Here is a 19,075-nt window from a genome sequence, read left to right on the forward strand (position 1 = left end):
TAGCATTTTCTGTATTGATGCTGGTAAAATGCTCTGTGGAAAGCGGCTCACATTTAAATTGCACCTCAGTATAGGGAAAGTGAAGCTTATTTATTCAGCAATACTTACAGGTGGGTGCATTGTGATGGTACTGCTGATTCAGAGAGTTTGTTACAGACTAGTGTTGCACCAGGTTTGTATAACCATAATGTTAAGGTGCCCATTTTCTATCAACAGATAAAAGAAATCAATTTCTTCTTGATGGTCGATGGATGGTTTTCTATACATGATAATGGGGTATAAAAGTATGTGAAACACCTTGGAGTACATCAATATCATGACTGCTTTGGGCAATCATCAGTTCCCACCTGCAGTTATTAGATTCATGGATTGACTCCAGCATCAAACCTAAATATATTTTCATGTGTTGCACTGATTGAGCTTAATTTCTCTTTCTCAATAACGGTCTCTGTGAGACTGCTGTCCAGCCCTGGAGCTGGTATAAAGCACAGCCCATCTGGTGTATTGGATACTTCCCCTCCCAGAGCTATATTCGTCTAATGGCTCCCTATGGAAACAGCTTTTGTTCTTAGACAGGCTAATGGATAGCCAAGGTTACTGGAGTCATTGTTGTTAAGGTGAGGTGGTTGTGGTGATTGAATACTGAGCCAATAGCCTTACAGACTAAAGAGTATCACGGGGAGAAGGCAGGGGTCTCTTTAAAATACCCTCATGTGGGTGCATAGGTGTTATTTTTTTGTTTTGTTTTTTCTAGTTTTCTTTCACGTTCTTGAACACACATATGCTTGCAAAATTGAACCAATGATGAGAGAAATGAGCCATAGCCAAAGCTAGAGAGGGTTTTGGGAGGCTTGGAGAGTGAATGGGATTTTAGAAGCCGGAGCCTAAGTTAGGTCACAGCAACCTTGTGGTTGAAAATAAGCAGGCTAACAGCCCTGTGCTGCTGCTAAGCTCTCCCAGAGAGGAGGAAACACCCCCTCTCATGTCGCGTGTCCCTAAATGTCTGCTTTTTGCTCTCTTCTCTTCTGCCCTTCTTTTTTATCCTGCCCATCCATCTCCCTCTCTCATCCAGATTGGAGGGCATTATGGCGAGGGTAGAACTGCTTGTACTCCATTTTCCCTCTTTGCATTTTTTTTTCTCCAGAGCTACTTTTCTCTCTTTCTGAAATGACTTCCATCTACAGCTCAGTAAGGCTTGTGGATGGATGACGAGAGACAGACAGAGATGGAGCGTGAGAGACTGATAGATTTGCTCCATTATCAGCCGGGTTTTTGCTCTTTGTGGCATGCCGTGCCTCTGGGCTTCATCCCTCCGTCGCTCCATCCCTCCCTGTGACTCTTTTCGCTTTCTGAACTCATAATGAGAGAATTATACCAGCTGCGGCAAATCAGTGTCCCCCTCCCACCCTATACCAACAATATAGGCTATTATGAGGGGAGAGTAGCAAGAATCATTTGCACGCCGTCAACGAACACAAGGAGTCATATGGTGTGTGCACGAGTGTCTGTGTTTTCATTACCTGTGTATTTTAAACCAGTATTGTGTTGTGAAAATAGCATCACTTGGGAGCTGATGAGGAACTCTTTCCTCGAGAAATGAGGTGCTTGTTATCAGGGTCTACATTGTGGAGTTGTGTGTGCAATAAGACCATTAGCTAAAACTCATCTGCGAACCAAATTAGTTGTTTGGGAAAGAAAGTGACAAACTAAAAAGGAGAGGTATTTGGCTCAAGGGATGGCAATGTCGGTTGGTCAGTCGACAAGTTTGGTCCAGACTGAAACATCCTCAACAACTGTTGGATGGATTTACATGATATTTCTACTCATAGTCCCCAGAGGGTGAAGCTTACTGAGTTTATCCCCCAACTTGGATTTTCGGTAGAATAATCTTTACAACAACTGTTTGGATGACCATAAAGTTTGGTACACACATTTTTGTTCCTCTCAGGATTATTTGTAGTAACTTTGGTGATCCCTGATTTTAGTCATTCAGCACCATCATCAAGGTTAGGGCTGAGTGTTGTTTAAAAAATGATGATACCAGTACCAATCCATGTACCCTTAAAGTGATACTGATACCAATTGGGTACTTCATTTGATACCCATTGCATTAAATGGAAGAACTCTTGGGTTGATTGTCTGTGAGCAAGTCCATACAAATAGTCATATTTTCTAGCTCTGGGTGCAAAAAGGATCGATTACAGGTATTGTTTGACGGGAGACGTTTTGATACTACTTGGTACTGATTTATTTTGGTCGATACCTTAAAGGTATCGAGTACTGATACCTACAGTAGCCCTGATCAAGGTCCAAAGTTTCATTTGTCCAGTACTTTGGTTAATGACCAGATACCTGCAAAATGAATTATGTTCTTAGTTCTTGACATTCTTCTTGGTAACTGGCCCTGGCCAAGAAGTAGTCAGTCAACCAGATATATAATGTTAATTAGAGATCTTTAGATGTGCTCGTAGGTAGACATTGTTAGCTCTGGACCAAGAAATATTAACTGTGTCCCCACTCCCTCGTCTTCGTGCCAAGGTAAGCTAACCAACTGCTGGTGGTAGCTCTTTTTGGGTGTGGTACCTATCTACCACGCTACCAACAATCTGGCATCCGCATCTTTGAGTTAAAAGTTACTCTGCCTTTTGGTTTGTTGACTACAAAGATCAACACAAGCCCTTGATGCATATCATTGTTTTCAATGCAATAAGATATATGAGTGCATTGACACACACCAACATGAATTGACTTGTCAGGATACGTAGGTAGCTGCTCCAAAAGAACGACAATTACATGGCATTCATTTACCGGATTGGCACATCCCAACTACAGTACCTTCAATTATTCTATTTGGTGCGTTCTGTGAGGTTTTTTTGGGCATCAACTGACATGACGTGATGCAACACAATGTGACAGATGTGTGTCAACTTCTCCAAAGATGAAATGCTCCCTCTGACAAGTTTTTTTCGACATATCTTCATCATATCTCAGAGGAGTGGAGTGAGACAAAGGTGAAGTCAGGGCTTGTCACTCACCTCATGTTATTATGCAATACAACATAAAAGCCTTTAACTATGAATAATGCTATTTTGCTCAAGGTATTTTTACTGTCAGACGCTCTCCTGCTGAGAAACCCACTGTTGCCATGCAGCTGTCTTATGGGAGCTTTCGAGTAGTTGGTTAGGGGGTGTCGTACCTGTGAGGTTATAGCAGCAGGAGCTGTATATTTCTTGCAAGGCAACTGACTTTGTTAAGCCATAATGAAGTTTTCCCTTGTGAACAAAGAGAATATAATTTTGTTCAGTTGCCAACTCAGTCGCACAGTCTGACGAGGCCTTCGGAGAGAAATTTCACAAGTCGCTTGTGGTGTGAATTCCTGATAAATACATTTTCCTCTGCAGTTTTGGTCAAACATCTTCACACTTCTTTCTGTCAGTTTACACCAGAAGAAGGAAAAACAAGGAGCTTTGGAAGGCCTGATTAGTCACTACTTAACCCCCCTTCAAACACACATACAGTACTGACGCACTAACATGCTATTAATGTTAGGGCAGAAAAAGTGGAAAAGTTTCACCTTCTGCAACTTTTAATCACTAATATAAAAACCTGAAAACTAATATAGAATATAAGTCACCTTCATCTATATCTTCTTAATGCTTCAGCCAGCAATGAAGTGGGATTTTATTCAAGCGTTTCAGCCCAACAAACTCATTGTGTATACTGCCCTATTCACGGATTTAGCCCCTCATCATCATCCATCTCTCGACCTCTCTCCCCCTCCTACTTTTCTGAGGTTTCTTTCATTATCTCTCTCTCTGGTTCTTTTGATCCATCTGTACTTTCCTCCCTCTTTTCTTCCCTCAACTCTCTCCTTCTTCCAGTTTACCCCCCTTTTTTTCTTTTGACTTCTTCCTGCTCTTTTATCAGTTTTCTACCAATTATTTTGCATTCACAGTGATTAGATAGATTTGGAGGGTGGGGTTGCTTCTCATGATGAGTTCCAAGGCAAAAATGAGTGAGTCCCTCCTACTTCCACAGCAGTTTGACAGCAATAATGAATCATGGATTTAACCTCTCGCTACTTCCTGGATGAGACAAAGATGAACCCTTCTTAAATTTATTTTATCCTCAGAGGTGAAAATTGTGGACTGTTCACTAGAAAAAACAGATTTGTTCAAATCAGCATGGCATGGTGCAAATGGGATGCAGTGGAAATGGAGTGTATGTACATTAAGTATATAGAAATATTGAACTAGCACCCCTGAGCCTCACTAGCTGCTTTACATATATACATTTAATAGATATACTGTATTCCCAATGAGCAATTCTCTTTGATCAGCAAAAAGCTGAGTCTATAATGTCCACACAAAGTCAGGGACTCACTGCAAACTTCTCACTGTTTTAATTATGCTAATGAGGCTGGATGTCTACTCTAACTTTCCTCTTTCTGTCCTTCACACTTCTTTTTCTATCTCTATAGAACCGCATTATATTGAAGATGTATTGTACTCTGGGTTAAAAGCATATTCACACTCGTGTCCACTGCATTTTTAAAAGATACCTTTGTATTATCTTTTCATGCTTGTCGTCATACATACAATACAGTACCTTTAACTGTAGCTGCTTGCGTTGGGTTTGAGAGAGAGAGATCCCAATTAATAGCAGTTACATAAACCATCTTTGGCTTCCCCGTGCCTCCCGAAGCCTTTAATATGCACCATATGAAACCACATATATCAGCTACTCAATGAATAATTGAGACGTCCTCGCTGACACTCTTTCAGATGTGTGCCCCACTGCCTGCCATGGACTGCCGTCCCTAGAGAAAGGCAATGTGGGAAATGTATTAGTACCTGTAATTTCTATATTAACCATTGAGTTTAGCGGGGTTAGCTTTGGAGACTTGTGGCTGCTGAGGCGGTAAACTTTACATCCAGCCTCGCTTAGTGTGAGTTGCGCTGATTAGCCAGAGGCTCAGACCGCATGGTGATGGGCTGCTTAAGCTATGCAGATGAGGTAATACATCCATATGTATTAATATGAACTTTGAGTGTGTATGTGTGTGTGAGAGAGTGCTTGTGTTACATTCAAAGACAGATGGATGTTCTGTTTTTAAATATATATATAATTTTTTCTTTGTCTGCATGCTGTCATGCTCATACAAGAATCTGTGTGTGTGTGTGGACGTGTATATGAGTGAATATGGTTATGGTAATGGCTGGTTGGTGACAGAAGGCGATAACTTGTGTTGATGATGGTAATGATAAATGTTTTACAATGATGATGATGATAATTAGAATCGTTGTCTTGGTCTTACATCCATCAGTCTTAGATTAAACATCCTGGTGAAGGCTCGGATGCTGACTGCTTTTACTGCTGCACACTGCAGCAAGGACACCACATCAATTTCAGCATCAGCATAATTCACATTACATTTCCATTGTAGGTACTTAAGTCAGTGCCTCTCATCCAGAGCCATATACAATGGGTAGGTTGAGGTTCAATGTATTGTTCAATTGTACTTAAACAGGATGCATTGCTGTTGATGGACATGCACTGTGACTTTTTGACTGTTATCGCCAGTCTATTGATCACAGAGCAGAACACAATGAAAGGAGCACTTGTGCAATATCATGCAAACCAATACAACAGCCCTGCAATAAACAGTATAATAGGGATAGGTCTTCAGTAGGGACCGACAAATACAGGATCTTTGAGGCAGATACACATATCAATACTGTACAGTAATATAAATCTGATAACATTTACAGCTGAAAATAATTTTTTAATAGATTTGTTGTTCAACAGAAAAAACTATCTGGTAACTTATTGTCATTTTTTAAGGAAAGGTGACAAATATTTCCTCGTTCTACTTCACCATTACAAATTACTTATTTTTTTCTTATGAGATAGTAAGGTTGAACTGGAATAGAAGCAATTTCACCTCGGATATAGGCTTAACATCTAATCGATTAATTATTAAAATAATCTGCAAATTATGAAATTATCAACAAATATCCTTTTATTGTGCTTAAACACATAACATAAAACAAACTAAATGCTTCAGTAAAGATATTTAATACATGAAAGCCAAGATTTTAATAGAGAGCAGTAACAGTAAATACAAGATTACAGTTAATCTTGAAATGTAAATGTCATTGAAATTCAAATACTTTAAATAACAATTATGAAAAACATGTAAAAGAGAGTCAGATGTATAGATATGTATTCTCTCTATGGTAATTTATGAGCCTGAGATTTGTGGTGTTGTTGTGTTGGACTGTGCAATAAGATATGGCGTCTAAGATAACTATAGAATGACATAGAAACACATTTCTGACACGTGACAAAAAACTTTAACATTAAAATTGTCACAAAGGTATTGCAGTGCGTTGTTATTGGAATCCATGACATTGTATAGGTGCTGATTTCACTCTGCGCATTATATAATTGTAAAGCCACCCTGCTTTGATTTGCAAGCTCTGAATCTCTGAAGCCTATAATTTGTGATAATGATATTTGGTTGAGTGGATTTTCCATTTTATTGCACCATACCTTTAGCTAGTGAGTTCAAATGTCTTTTCTGCTGGTAAGTGCTGCAGTCTTTTTCACTGAACAGCATCTTTGTCTCTACACCGTTTGGATTTTCACCCTGCTTAGCACAGCCGAGCAACACTGAGCTTTACAGGCTCTTGAAGGGCGTCTGGCAGTCAGAGCTGAGGTGAAGTCCTGCTGTGGCGCTTCATCAGCGAGCCGCCCTCCAATAAAAACTTCAAAGATGTGTCGTTAGCAGCTGGAAATGGGATGTGAGAGGTGGGATGGGATCTTGGCACGGCCCCCTCTCTCCCTGTGGGGATAGGGCGGCAAAATCAGGATTTGACTGCTGACGGTGCCTTCGAGGGAGTCAGGAGGGAGTGTGATGATCTCTGCTTTAGCCTCGAGACATCTGATTAAATCTCTGGATAGAACATGATTTGTCAGTCTGCCTAACCTCACCTGCTCTGCTCTCTATGCTCCCCTCTCCCTTGTTACTCTCAGTTTTTAGTTACCCATTTTGTTTGTGTCTCTAATTATCTCCCTCTCATGCTTCGTTTTTTCTCATCACTCAGCTTTCAACTCCCCTCTTTTCTTTCTCTCTCATTCAGCTCTGCTTTGCTCTACATCCTTCACTCCCCGCCTTTACTCTCAATCATTTGCTCACCAGCTTCCTTACTAAGCTTAAAGCCAACTCTCAGGACTTGTCGGTGACTCACTCATTCACATGAAAGGGGGAAGAGAGAACGAGTCTCCTACCGTGACTGAGTTTTTAGTCAAGTGTTCAAGGGAGGGACACACAAAGAGGAGGTGTGGGAGGGAGGGAGCTGACAGGAGTAGGGGGTGGGAGATGAAGAGAACAGAATAAGGGAAGCAATTGTGATAAAAGATGAAGATAAGAGCTGCGGCTTGTCCTCCCACTGGGGCGTCACAGTTTTTCCAAGGTAGCCTCCAACTTAGACGTTGAGCGCTCATATCTGGTTACCACCCGCCGGTCTTAAAGAACTTGTGCTGAGTCCTCAAGTGATAACAAGCTTTCAGTGTCTGGTGTATTGATGGCTGTTCTGTGTGAGGAAGCGAAGGAGAAGCCTGGAAAATAGAAAGAGCTGTTTTTTCCCCCCTCTGGGCCTTGAAAGTTATATTTTATAATGAGAGGGATTCGATGAACAGTTAATGTCCCGATGTTCTGTACCTGAAAGAGTTTTTACCACCTACATTCAGACTTTTCCACAGACCTTACTGTAAATATTTCTCCTCTTTGTGAATAAGTCTATATAACATCAAGCATCAATGTAAATTCTGCCAAAAATGATATATTGATGCTGCTTTGCAAATGAAGAAAACAACACTTCATCAATAAGACTTTAATTCAAGTGACTACTGCAAGAGCTGCCACACACATAACTCATTAAATTGCATTGCAGTATTTTGTCAACTTCCTTTATGATGGATTTGTCCATTACATACAAGAGTCTACAGCCACGATAGCTTCTCTGTGAAGCTGTACTTCTGCTTTTAGCAGCTTGCAGCATGCTTACATACTTACAATGATGACATTGACATGTAAATGTTTTGACAAGCAATGTTTATCATGCACACCATTTTGGTTTAGCAACGTTTGCTTATTTGCATTCAAAACAAAGTATGACTAAGGCATCACTAGTTTAAGTATATGGTCATAAACCAAAGCACTGGAGAAAGTCAAATGTAGAGCTGCAATATGATTGTATTAATAGAGCAATTGTTTAAAAGCAAGTTTTGAGCAAAAATTGAAAACGCTGACAGGTTTCAGCTTCCCAAATGTGAATATTTTCTCTTTTTATGATAATAAACCTTAACGTTTGGGTTTTGAACCATGGTCGGACAAAACAAGATATTTTGAAGAGTAACCATAGGTTCTGGGAGAATTTTTTTGTTAGTCAAACTGGTAGTCTTGGGTGATTAGACTAAGGGGACATCTTCAAGTCTATCCATCCATTCCATCCATTTACGCGGCTTATTCAGGACATGAGGAGGGCTGCTGTGACATCAGACTGAGTAAGGAAACCCAATCATACCTCAACTCGACAAAATCTCCAGCGCCTCCTGAGGGAGAAGAGATATATAGTCCCTTAAACCTGTTTCTGGTCTGCCTTGGGTTCTCTTTCCAGTTGGACGGAGCCTGGAACACTTTCAGAGAGAGGAAGCCAGGAGGCATCCTAACCAGGTGCCCAAACAAACTTAGCTGGCACCTTTCAATGTGAAGGAGCAGTGGCTCTTGTCCAAGCTCTCCCTGGATGCCCAAGCTTCTCACCATATCTCTAAGGCTGACCACAGAAACCCTCTGGAGGAAACTCATTTCAGCCACTTGTATCCATGATCTCATTCTTTAAGTCATTACCCAAAGGTTGTGACCATAGGTGAGGTCTGGGACATAAACCGGTTTGAGGTTCTTTGGATTGTTTCTCTGTTCTTTGCAGACGATGTGATTCTGTTGGCACACTGTCACCCAAAAAAGTGGACTGCTCCCTCAGGGTTGGAATTGAGTTCAAGTATCTTGTGGTTTTGTTCACAAGTGATGGTGAGAATGATCGTGAGGGTGACACGTGGATCTGTGTAGCATCAGCAGTAATGCGGGCATTGTGCTGGACTATTGTGATGAAAAGAGAGCTGAACCAAAATTGACCAGTCGGTCTATGTTCCAACCCTCACCCATGGTCATATCTTTGAGAGTGCTGCTGTTTTGGTTCATACACAGCAACACAAGGTGCAAAAGGGCTGGGTGAAATAGAATATAGATCACAGGTGGTGGCAATTAATAGATACAATCTCAGCTGAGCCAATTACAGAAGCATGACAACAACAGCTCAACAAATATATTAGCTGCTATAGGAAATTATTTTGGAGCCACAACATGAACACACAGTACCGCAAATCTGCAGCTGAAGGCAGAAAATACCAAACTGTCAGAGCACTGCTTGTGCTGGTTGTTACACTGCCACAAAAACAAGTCTCTGAGGCTTCAGCCTGTGGGGACCATGAATGTCTGTTTATAATTTGATAGCAATCCATCCAATTATAAATCGAGATATTTCAGCATGGACCACAGTGATGATTTGACTATCTGCTGTATGTATTAAGTAAAACACAGATCTTTGCATTCTGGTTATACTGTAAACCTACATGCCGTCTGCTCACCAGTTCTCATGTTTATTTCCACAAAATTCTGTCTTTCAAAAGCAGCAAAATGCACTCAGGGATTGGCAGCAAAGAGAGTGTTTGCTGATATTTGTAGAGTGATGTGACATTTTCTTCAATTCAAATAGCAAAATAAAATATTTGACAGAGATGTAGGAGAGGTATGTTTAGTTGGTAAAATGTGTGAAAAAAACACCTCTTTTTTTGTATCAGTTATTTCTTTGTAATGAGGAGGATCCTTGACACCAGATACTTCCCTTTTTTAAACAATGAGATGTATTCATGTGTTTGCTACATTTACTTTCCCCTAGGAATATTTTCACAATAGACAGTATGTGGATGGTTAGATAAAGTAAAATAAATGTAATTTTAGTACATGCATGCATGAAACTGTTGAGGTCTTCCTGTCAAATATCTCACTGCAAGAGAAGAAGTCAGGGAGGGGTAAGGTAATTGGTGAGGCACATTAGAGAGATTGTCTTTTTCCCCTCTGTGTTTTAAGAGCTCACCTCTACCTCATAAACCTCCAGCAACCTTCCTCGAGCAGAGACGGAGGGTGTAGGACAAACTAGAGGTGAATGCTTTAATTTTATCTGCCAAAATAAATATCTCAGCCTTTATCTGTAGACAGGGAATAGTTATCCAACGTAAGGGTATGGTTCAACATGTGAAAAGTCTTTATATTCCCCTGGAGGAACTGTAACACCATCAAATCCATGAATCAAGCTGCTCAAAAGTGTACACAGTAGGTTGTTGGTGTCATTCCTTTCCTTGCCCTTCCATCTATTTTTCTTGTTTTCTCTTAAAGATTTAACTGCAGTACCTCCTTCTCTTAATGTCTTTAGTTCTTCCTCCTCCTCTTCCTCCTCTTCTAATACCAACATTATGCCTCCTCCCTCCTCCTCCTCCTCCTGTTTCTTGTCTCTTCCTCATCTGCATCCACTGGCTCCTCTCCACACAGTGTCTAATTTTGTAGAATGTCAAGACCAGCAGCTTTTGGAGGAGGCTGAGCAAAACTCAGGAGATACTCGGCAGCCATTTTTCTGTTATCGGTTGCCAGTAAATGAGAATAGTAAGTCCACCTTAAGGGAGCTTGAGTATGTTCCCAACATCTGACAGAGCTTTACACTAATCAAACCTTTAATATAGCTTTAAGCTATACAGTTAAAGTTATGTGAATAAAAACTTATTTAACATTTGAAAAATTCTATTCAATAGAAATGTCTCCTCTATTCAAGCAATGGCTCCCTTTTAAAAGTCTATGTCTGTACTTGGTGTGAAAATATCACAGCATCATTTTCTGTTTAACTTAATTATCATAGCTTTAATATCACAATCCAAATCGTATCCATATCATTAAGCACTCTTATGGAACTCAGAGCAAAGTTTTGGTGAGCAGGCATCTGGAGAACAGAGATGCGGGTTGTCAGCTCCATGGAAAAGAGACGGCAAACTGGATTTTAATTAAGGATTTAAAATTCACTCGTCACTCGTGCTGATTAACGAGGGTCAACGGGCGGACATGCCGCTCCACCAGCAACATGTCGAAATGCACAGTAGGAGCATTTATTCACTGACAAATAGCCTAAACTGTACACACATTGGAGTGCTACGTTCAAATCTATTCAGCTAACTTCAAAGTCTCTGCTCACCAGCAAGAGACTGCTTACATTGGACACTTGCTAGGTGCACCAGACCCCCTTTATTCGCTGATGTATAATCTGATTGCCAATAGGCACAGGCCTAGTTTGCACACAGTTTTTGCCACAGTGGGAACTCCTCCAGTTAGCCTGCCTGTCAGATCTGGGAACAACAGATTTAGAGAAATACAGCAGGGAGGGAGACATCATTATCATCTACACTTTCTGCAAATCTCAGCTGTGGCTCACGAATGCTTCAAGTTCCACCTGCGTGTTGGAATCCCCTCAGGCTAAAGATCCAGTTAAATGTCAAGCAAAGAAAAAGCTGCAATTATCCGTTCACAGACTTCACGATTCAGATCTTTGCTTCTGAAGTTATTTCATGGTATGCAAGCACTCCTTTCCTCAGGAAGGTGTTGCGCTGTTGTCTGTAGCCACAGAGATGTTGGTTTGGTGTGTTTGTTTCCTTTTATGTGTTTGCATCATCATCAATTACTTCCCACATTCAACACATGCATTTGGAAATCATGCACCATTGTAGACACGTATGTAGACCTGAGACAAGCTTGAAGTCACTGAAGTTTCAGCTAATGGACATCTTAATAAATAGATTAAAGCACAGGCTAGCCGTTTTACATCGAAGCTGGCTGAGGAAACACAGAGAACAGCTTTTATTATAGTGTCACTATCCAGGCGTAGCTAATGTTATTTGATAACTGTCATCGATTAATCACTCAGTTGAAAGACAAGCACCAAAAGTAGCACATAAAATCTCATAAAGGAGGAACTAATTAGTTTGCTATTTTCTACCACTTTTTTATCATTGTGCCTCCTCTAAAAGTGAGGATCCTGTTCACACTTAATAACATTATGTCTTTAATATAACCACTGATCTGTAGGAATGTGTCTGTTCCTTTGAAATGAGCGTTTAGTTAATCTTTCAAGGTGCATCAGAGAACAAACAACAGCCTGGGAGATAAAGCATATTTTTGTGATGGATGAAAGTCTTATTTTTTGAAATAATATGCAACAAATGCTGACAGTTGACTTCAGAAGTACTTAAAACAAGCATAAAGGAAACAGTTGACAGGTGACAATTTGTGCAACATGCTTATTTAGTTGCTTTCTTGTTGAGAGCTGGATGAGAAGGTTTCTAGTTTTCAGGCTCCGGGTCCAGACTCCACCAGTTGCCTGGAAATCTCACAGTGAAGAGACTCTGTGGATCCAACCAAGAAATAGTTTGGCACATAACAGGACTTTATTTCATACTTGTTTTTGTAAATATGAAACAAATGACATACAACTTGTCAATTAGTGATCTGTAGAGGGGCTGGTAGGCATATTTTGTTACCTTTAGACAGAGCAGGCTAGCAGTTTTCCATTGCTTCCAGTTTACATGTTAAGCTAAGCTAACTGGCTGCTTGTTGTAGCTTCATATTTAGCATAATAGAATCTTATTGATCTTCTCATCTCACTCTGAATTGAATCATTCATATAAATGACAACATTGTTTGGCCATTTAAAATCTAGCATTTAGGAAAAAATGCCAACCATGAGCTGTTACAGTTACAGTCCACACATTTTAAATGGTAAGTCTTTTTATCATGCACCCTGCATTTCTGTTTTATCTCATCGCTGTGGATAGCAGGTCAGTTATATATGTATCTAACCATGCTTTCATTGGTAGATAAGAGAGTTTGATTAGTGAATGTCTTGAAATATCAGCAGTAAACCAAAAGTTTCGACAGTTTCTTCGTCCTAAGTTAGTGAGTGCTTTTTTACTCCTCTTCCTCCTTATATGTGATTCATCGTGCTAGGAATCCACTCACACGATGAAGGTAAAGACAACTTTCTGCCCCCACATTACTCTCGAGAGGCCAAATTGAAAAACAGTTTGTGCCTAAAGTAGTAGTAGATGAGTCAATTTTGTAGGAACATCAATATACCAAAAAAGTAAATTGAGGCTCTTAGCCACGGGGGAGGAAAAAACCCCTTTCCCAACATCATAAATTGCTGATACCTCAGTAACCAAAGGTGGATTTTTCCTCTTATGTTGATTCATTGAGGTCATATTTTCATCAAATGTATTATTATGCTTTCTCAGATATTCTCATAAGCCATTTAAATACAGACAAAAGGACTGTGTCCATCACAGTCGAGCTTTCAACAACAGCCAAAACCCATCAACCCTTTTCCATGAGGTCTCTCTGAACCATGATTAGAGGCCTTTCCCCGTTTGAAGATGGCTTTCATTGGAGATATCAAAGCGCCGGTGCTGAAATATTCGCGGATGCTGCAGTTTGGATGTCACCAAGATTTTTGTCAGAGATAATAAAAGACTATTTGTGATTAGTCAGGAGGAGGGATCTGGTAGCTGTGTGCAGAGGCTAATGTGTTGCCATAAATAAGTATGCCAATGAGACGGTGTAAAGTGGATTAAGCCTGTTGTGCTAATACTGCCATATGTGAGGAGCCATTTGATGTCTGAGAAACTACAGACACTATGGGACTGATTCTATCGTCAAATCTTTGCTAATGCAGCCATTAGTTGTTAGTATATAGACTCAAGAGACATATGTGCTTGTAGGCGGCTATATAACATGTAGAATCAGTCAGTGGATGATTTTTCCTCAGTTCTTTTTTGCCATACACTCCCTCTCAAGCATGATGTTTTGTTTGTTTTGTTATGTAACCTGTACAGTCATGGTAAAGACAGTTTGATTCTCTTTGGCTCAAGATACATATTACTCTATGAAATCCCACACTCACTCACTGAGAGGCTGCTTTAAGGCCTGTGAAGTGGCCATTTGGAGGGACCAAAAGCTATTAATGCACAATATCAATACACATTCGGTGCACTAGTGAGTAATTAAAGCAGCAGGAGGAAGTATAAAGAATTGACTGAAATTCCGCTAGCGCCAGCAACAGTTTAAAGTTTCCACATATGCAATGAAATATCTCACCATTTACCAGGCTGATTAGAACAGTCATGGTTCTCAGTAGTTAAATACTAAAAAACTTTGTTGATTCTCTGACCTTTCCCTATTGCCACCATGAGGCTCACTATTGTTATTTGAGTGAGATGTCGTGACAGCTGTTGGATGGAATATGGTACTGACATTCATGTCTCACTCATAATTTTATAATAACTTTGGTGATCCTCTGACTTTTCAACAAGCTTCATCATCAGGTGAACATTTTTAATATATTCAGTACTTTACTTTATGATGAAATTACTGCAAAATTAACTGTATTCCCATTGGGTTCAGCTGTGCTTAATTAGCTAAAGTTGAGACTCTTCCAGTACACGCTAAACAAAGGCAAGGTATTTCAGAAAGCTTATATTAAATATTTGAGAAAACAAACTTTTAATCAGTTCAGCATGTATGGAATAAATTATAAACCATCTGGCACTCAACTTGCTACAGTAATTGCTCAGTGTGGCCTTCACTTGAACTGTTGACATGCCTGTTTTTACCATTATGGAGTAATTGAGGCAAGTATGCTGATATACGTTTGTTGAAAACCAGGTGATTGACACTTCAAAGTGCTTATTTATTAATATGTTCTTGCACTGATATTTAACACCGCCTGAATTCTTTGTGAAAAATTCATCTACCTATACAGTAGATGCCAAACTGCCTTAGTGACATTGATTGATTCTCTGTGATTTTTTGCAATATCCAAGGTGACGATGGCAGAATTTATGTTACACAATCTTATACACACTCCAAAGTCGAATAACCTTTGAGGTGCCACAATACAAACATTCATTATTGTCCAGTCAACTGAAGAGATAATAACACACAGACACACACAGCCGTGTTTAAATAATTTGGGATATAACATTGACTTACATTCATATCCTGAATACTAAATCTACTGTAACTCTAATCACTATTTATCACACACTAACCATTACATTTACCTTAACCTTAAACCAAGTCTTCACCCTAAAATTATTCATTTACATAACGGAGATTTGCTTTTTGCCCCGTAAGTGAGGCGAGTCCCCACATGTGTGTAACAAAATGTAAGTCCCTACATCGGAGGAATACCTGAACATACACACACACACACACACACACACACACACACACACACACACACACACACACACACACAAACACAAACAAATACACATATCAAGTCAGTGTGTTTATGCTAACTTGCAAAAAAGAAGTTGGTTAAAAAACTCAGATGTGCTTCTGTAGGTCAAACATAAAGTGCAGAGATGACAAGTATTCAGTCCATTAGTCGCCGTGTCTGCTCTCATCTTGTCAAACCACCACCGTCATGCAGTGGATTCTGGTCTTTCCTTTAGTGCAGCTGCTTTTAGTACAAGACATATCATCCAAACAGTCACACTGGTCAAATCAAATCCCCAGTCATGCCTATAAATTACAGCCATCTGTATTAGATGTCCTTCAACAAAAGGCAGTTTCCATACAGGATATACTCACTGGTGTATAAAAGTCATATCACCTTTGAGCATATTATTCTACTATTTCATGACTATCCTCTACATAAAGTGAGTGTTAATTGATAGAGTCACAGAAGCAGGCATAGGTTTAGAAAAAAAACAAAAAAAACCATCTTGGTATTTTTCTCACCTCCCACTCATTCAATATCTGTCTGTTTGAATAATGGTACATGATTTCAGATAATTTATTCAACCATATGGACAGCATCATTTTGACTGATATTTTTCCTTAACATTAACAGTGTCTAGACATGTCTGTCACCGATGCTGTAATATTAAGAATGAGACATTTAGCACAGCTAACTAAGCTCCAGCTGTCAGTCTTCGTTGAATGGCTGTCCAAAATGTCACATTTTATATTTTTGCCATTTAACCGAGACTGTAGGAGCATGTTTGCTGACAAAAGATCACTGGGTAAAGGAACAGTTGCCTCAAAACAAAGGAAAATTGTGTCATTGTGTGCTTCCTCCAATGTCAGTCAAAACTTCTAAGAGGTCGACAGGTTGAACACAAAATTTAGTGAGAGCTCTGTAGTGCTGACGGTTAATTGGTTGCCAGACAAGTACATGAAATTACACCAAGTTCTTTCCTGTAATTTAAGTATAGCCAAACAATGACCAGAATGTATATATTAACCTCAAGTTAATCATGGTATAGAGGAAACAGTGATTTTTTCTCTCTATGTATTATGGCAAACAAAACAAGAAAACTAGTTGATTCTTTTACACCATGATGTGTTTGATGATCGTACAAACTTCAATGGAGTTTCATGTTCGGGTGAATGGAACAGGGTGAAGCATGACTACAGCTCTTTTCAGACAATATGGAACAATATACTGCCTTTATCTCTTTGTTAAAGTGATGGATTTTTGTTATTCAGACAGACACAGGTGTGTTTTTTTATGTAGATGTTCATTACAGCTTCATTCATCCAGACTTTTACAGAAAGAGCCACAATTCTTGCGTGATATTTGGTAGCCGGTGGAGCAAGAGAAAGCAGAAAATGAATAAGGAAGGAAGATGTTACTTTTCTGTTCTCTCCCAGGCTTCATCATCAGTGCATTTCAAAACATATTTTTAGTTAAAGCAGTAATTAGACACAACATTAAACACTTATCAGCATGAAAAAATATTTTTGCAACTGATCTGATGTGAGAAAAAACCAGACTAAAAAGTGTCTTATTTTCTTTGTGTGTGATGATGATAATTAGGCAATACATTTATCACAGTGTTATTAATAAGATGGGACGAGATGTGTATTAAATATATGTGAATGTATATCTTCATTAATATACAAAAATGGCACATGCGCCCATATATTTAATTTGCGTCATGATTTTTACATAAAAATGACTTTAGATGCTCGTTCGGACTCAAGAACAACTTGTAAATTTGCCATCATGTAATAAAGAGGTTTAAGCCGGCTCTCCATTTCCACAGCTGCTAATGTTGTGGTGCGTTGGGCCGACGCACTCTAGTCCCAGCTGCGCCCGTGCACAGGCCCAGCAGTCTACCACACTGCGGTTGTACTTGGCGGCTCAGTGGGAATGTGTGTTTCACAGCTCGAGTGTGAAGCTCAGCACTCCTAAGTACACAGTATTTATGCTCAGTCAACTTCATCTGACCCTAAGCCTACAGTAAGTGAAGGCTTAAAAAGTTATCTCGAAGACAGATAACTAATGCTGTGTTCAGATGGAAAAAAGACTTCTAAAAAAAAAGCTGCGTGAAATCAATCATGGACACTTTGAGGACAATGCAGGGTTTGAGAGGGAACATGTTTTGACATTTTTGCCTTTTGTTTACTTTATTTTTTGATTTGCCCTGCAGGTGGTATCTATGCCTATGCACTTTTGGTCGATTTTTAAATTGATTTCCATTTTTATGTACCTGAAACAAGTCTGTATGTTTTTGTGGTCAGGCATTTTAAAATTGAATTCTCAAAGCTATTCTGCTCTCCCTCCCTCTCTTCCTCTCTTCCTCTCTCTCTCTCTTTCTCTCTCTCTCTCTCTCTCTCTCTGGATTCCCTGTTTTCTACAGTTGAAAATGGAGCCCATCTCCTGCTCTCTCTTTCGTTCTCTCTTCGTTGTAATAGGCTCATCTTTCCTCCTCTCTCCGCTCCCTCTATCTTTCGTGAGTCTGAATAAAGCAGCTAATGGTGCATGGAAATGGTGGCAGCACAGTCACGTCTATAGACAGACATTTTCTCTGTTATGTGTTGCAGTATGTAAGTGAAAATACACATTTACAAGGATGACAGGAAGTCATTCTTTCAGTCGTCTCATTCGTTTATTGTGAGGCACTGCGAGAGCTTAATGACAAATATGTGAGGTGCAACAAAACATTGTGATACTGTTGTTTCTCATTTTTTCTTATATCAGATAATATAACCAAATTTTCTCTGTATTAATACACGAACACTTTCTCTTGTATTATATTTGAATGCTGATTGCAGAACTTAGTTGAAATCAGGATGCTGCTGTTGATGATGGTTGCATTGATTAATGATGATGTCTTCTCCTCAGGTTTACATCCGCATCCTGGACAACGAATGGAACGTATACAGGCGTTACACTGAGTTCAGGGAGCTACACAACCAACTGAGATCCCAGTTTCCACAGTTGGACACCTTCAACTTCCCACCCAAAAAAGCCATAGGGAACAAGGTGAGCTCACCAAGACCAGTTTGACTGACTGACTTTTGTCCCTTTTCTCTGTGATGATGCCTCTCTGTTAACCCCCTTCTGTAGAGTATGTGACTAAAGAATCAGTAATCGTGTAAGGATGGGAAATGAAATGATGACACTGAGTTAAATTACTACTGTAGGTACAGTAATAAGCAAGCTAGCTGGCTATCCTAAAGTTTGCAGTTTACGTTAAAGCTACAGTGCAGGAATTTTGTCTCCCCCTTCTGGCAGTGAGAGTAATTACAAAAATACTGTCAACATGTGCTCACGTCCTTCATAGTCTCTGCCATCGAAATTGCTAATTCCCAACAAAATGACTCAATTCACTATCAGAATTTGATCCACTGGTTCCGATAACATATGAAAAGTCTAGTAGAGACACACAATTAAATTAGTTTATCCCCATTCAAGTTGGCAGAGAGATAACCAGAAGTTAGCTGGCTCGGTTGGCAGCAGTCTCTGGGTACGCATTTAAACAGCCAGAGCGGGAATGTCCCACCTGACACGAGATTTAAAAACTCAGAGAGATTACTCATACAGAGAGATTTATCTGGCTG

At 39.7% G+C, this 19,075-nt stretch overlaps 1 protein-coding gene across 1 annotated transcript in view; it reads left to right on the forward strand.

Moving 5' to 3' along the window:
- Positions 1–19,075, forward strand: part of snx29 (sorting nexin 29) — a 137,891-nt gene that overhangs the window by 95,400 nt on the left and 23,416 nt on the right. The window contains exon 19 of the mRNA XM_062442326.1: positions 18,357–18,497. Coding sequence (XP_062298310.1) covers positions 18,357–18,497 — 141 coding nt within the window. The remainder of the gene's footprint in view (positions 1–18,356; positions 18,498–19,075) is intronic.

Source organism: Scomber scombrus, chromosome 21 (assembly GCF_963691925.1).
Source record: "Scomber scombrus chromosome 21, fScoSco1.1, whole genome shotgun sequence".
Classification (NCBI taxonomy): domain Eukaryota; kingdom Metazoa; phylum Chordata; class Actinopteri; order Scombriformes; family Scombridae; genus Scomber; species Scomber scombrus.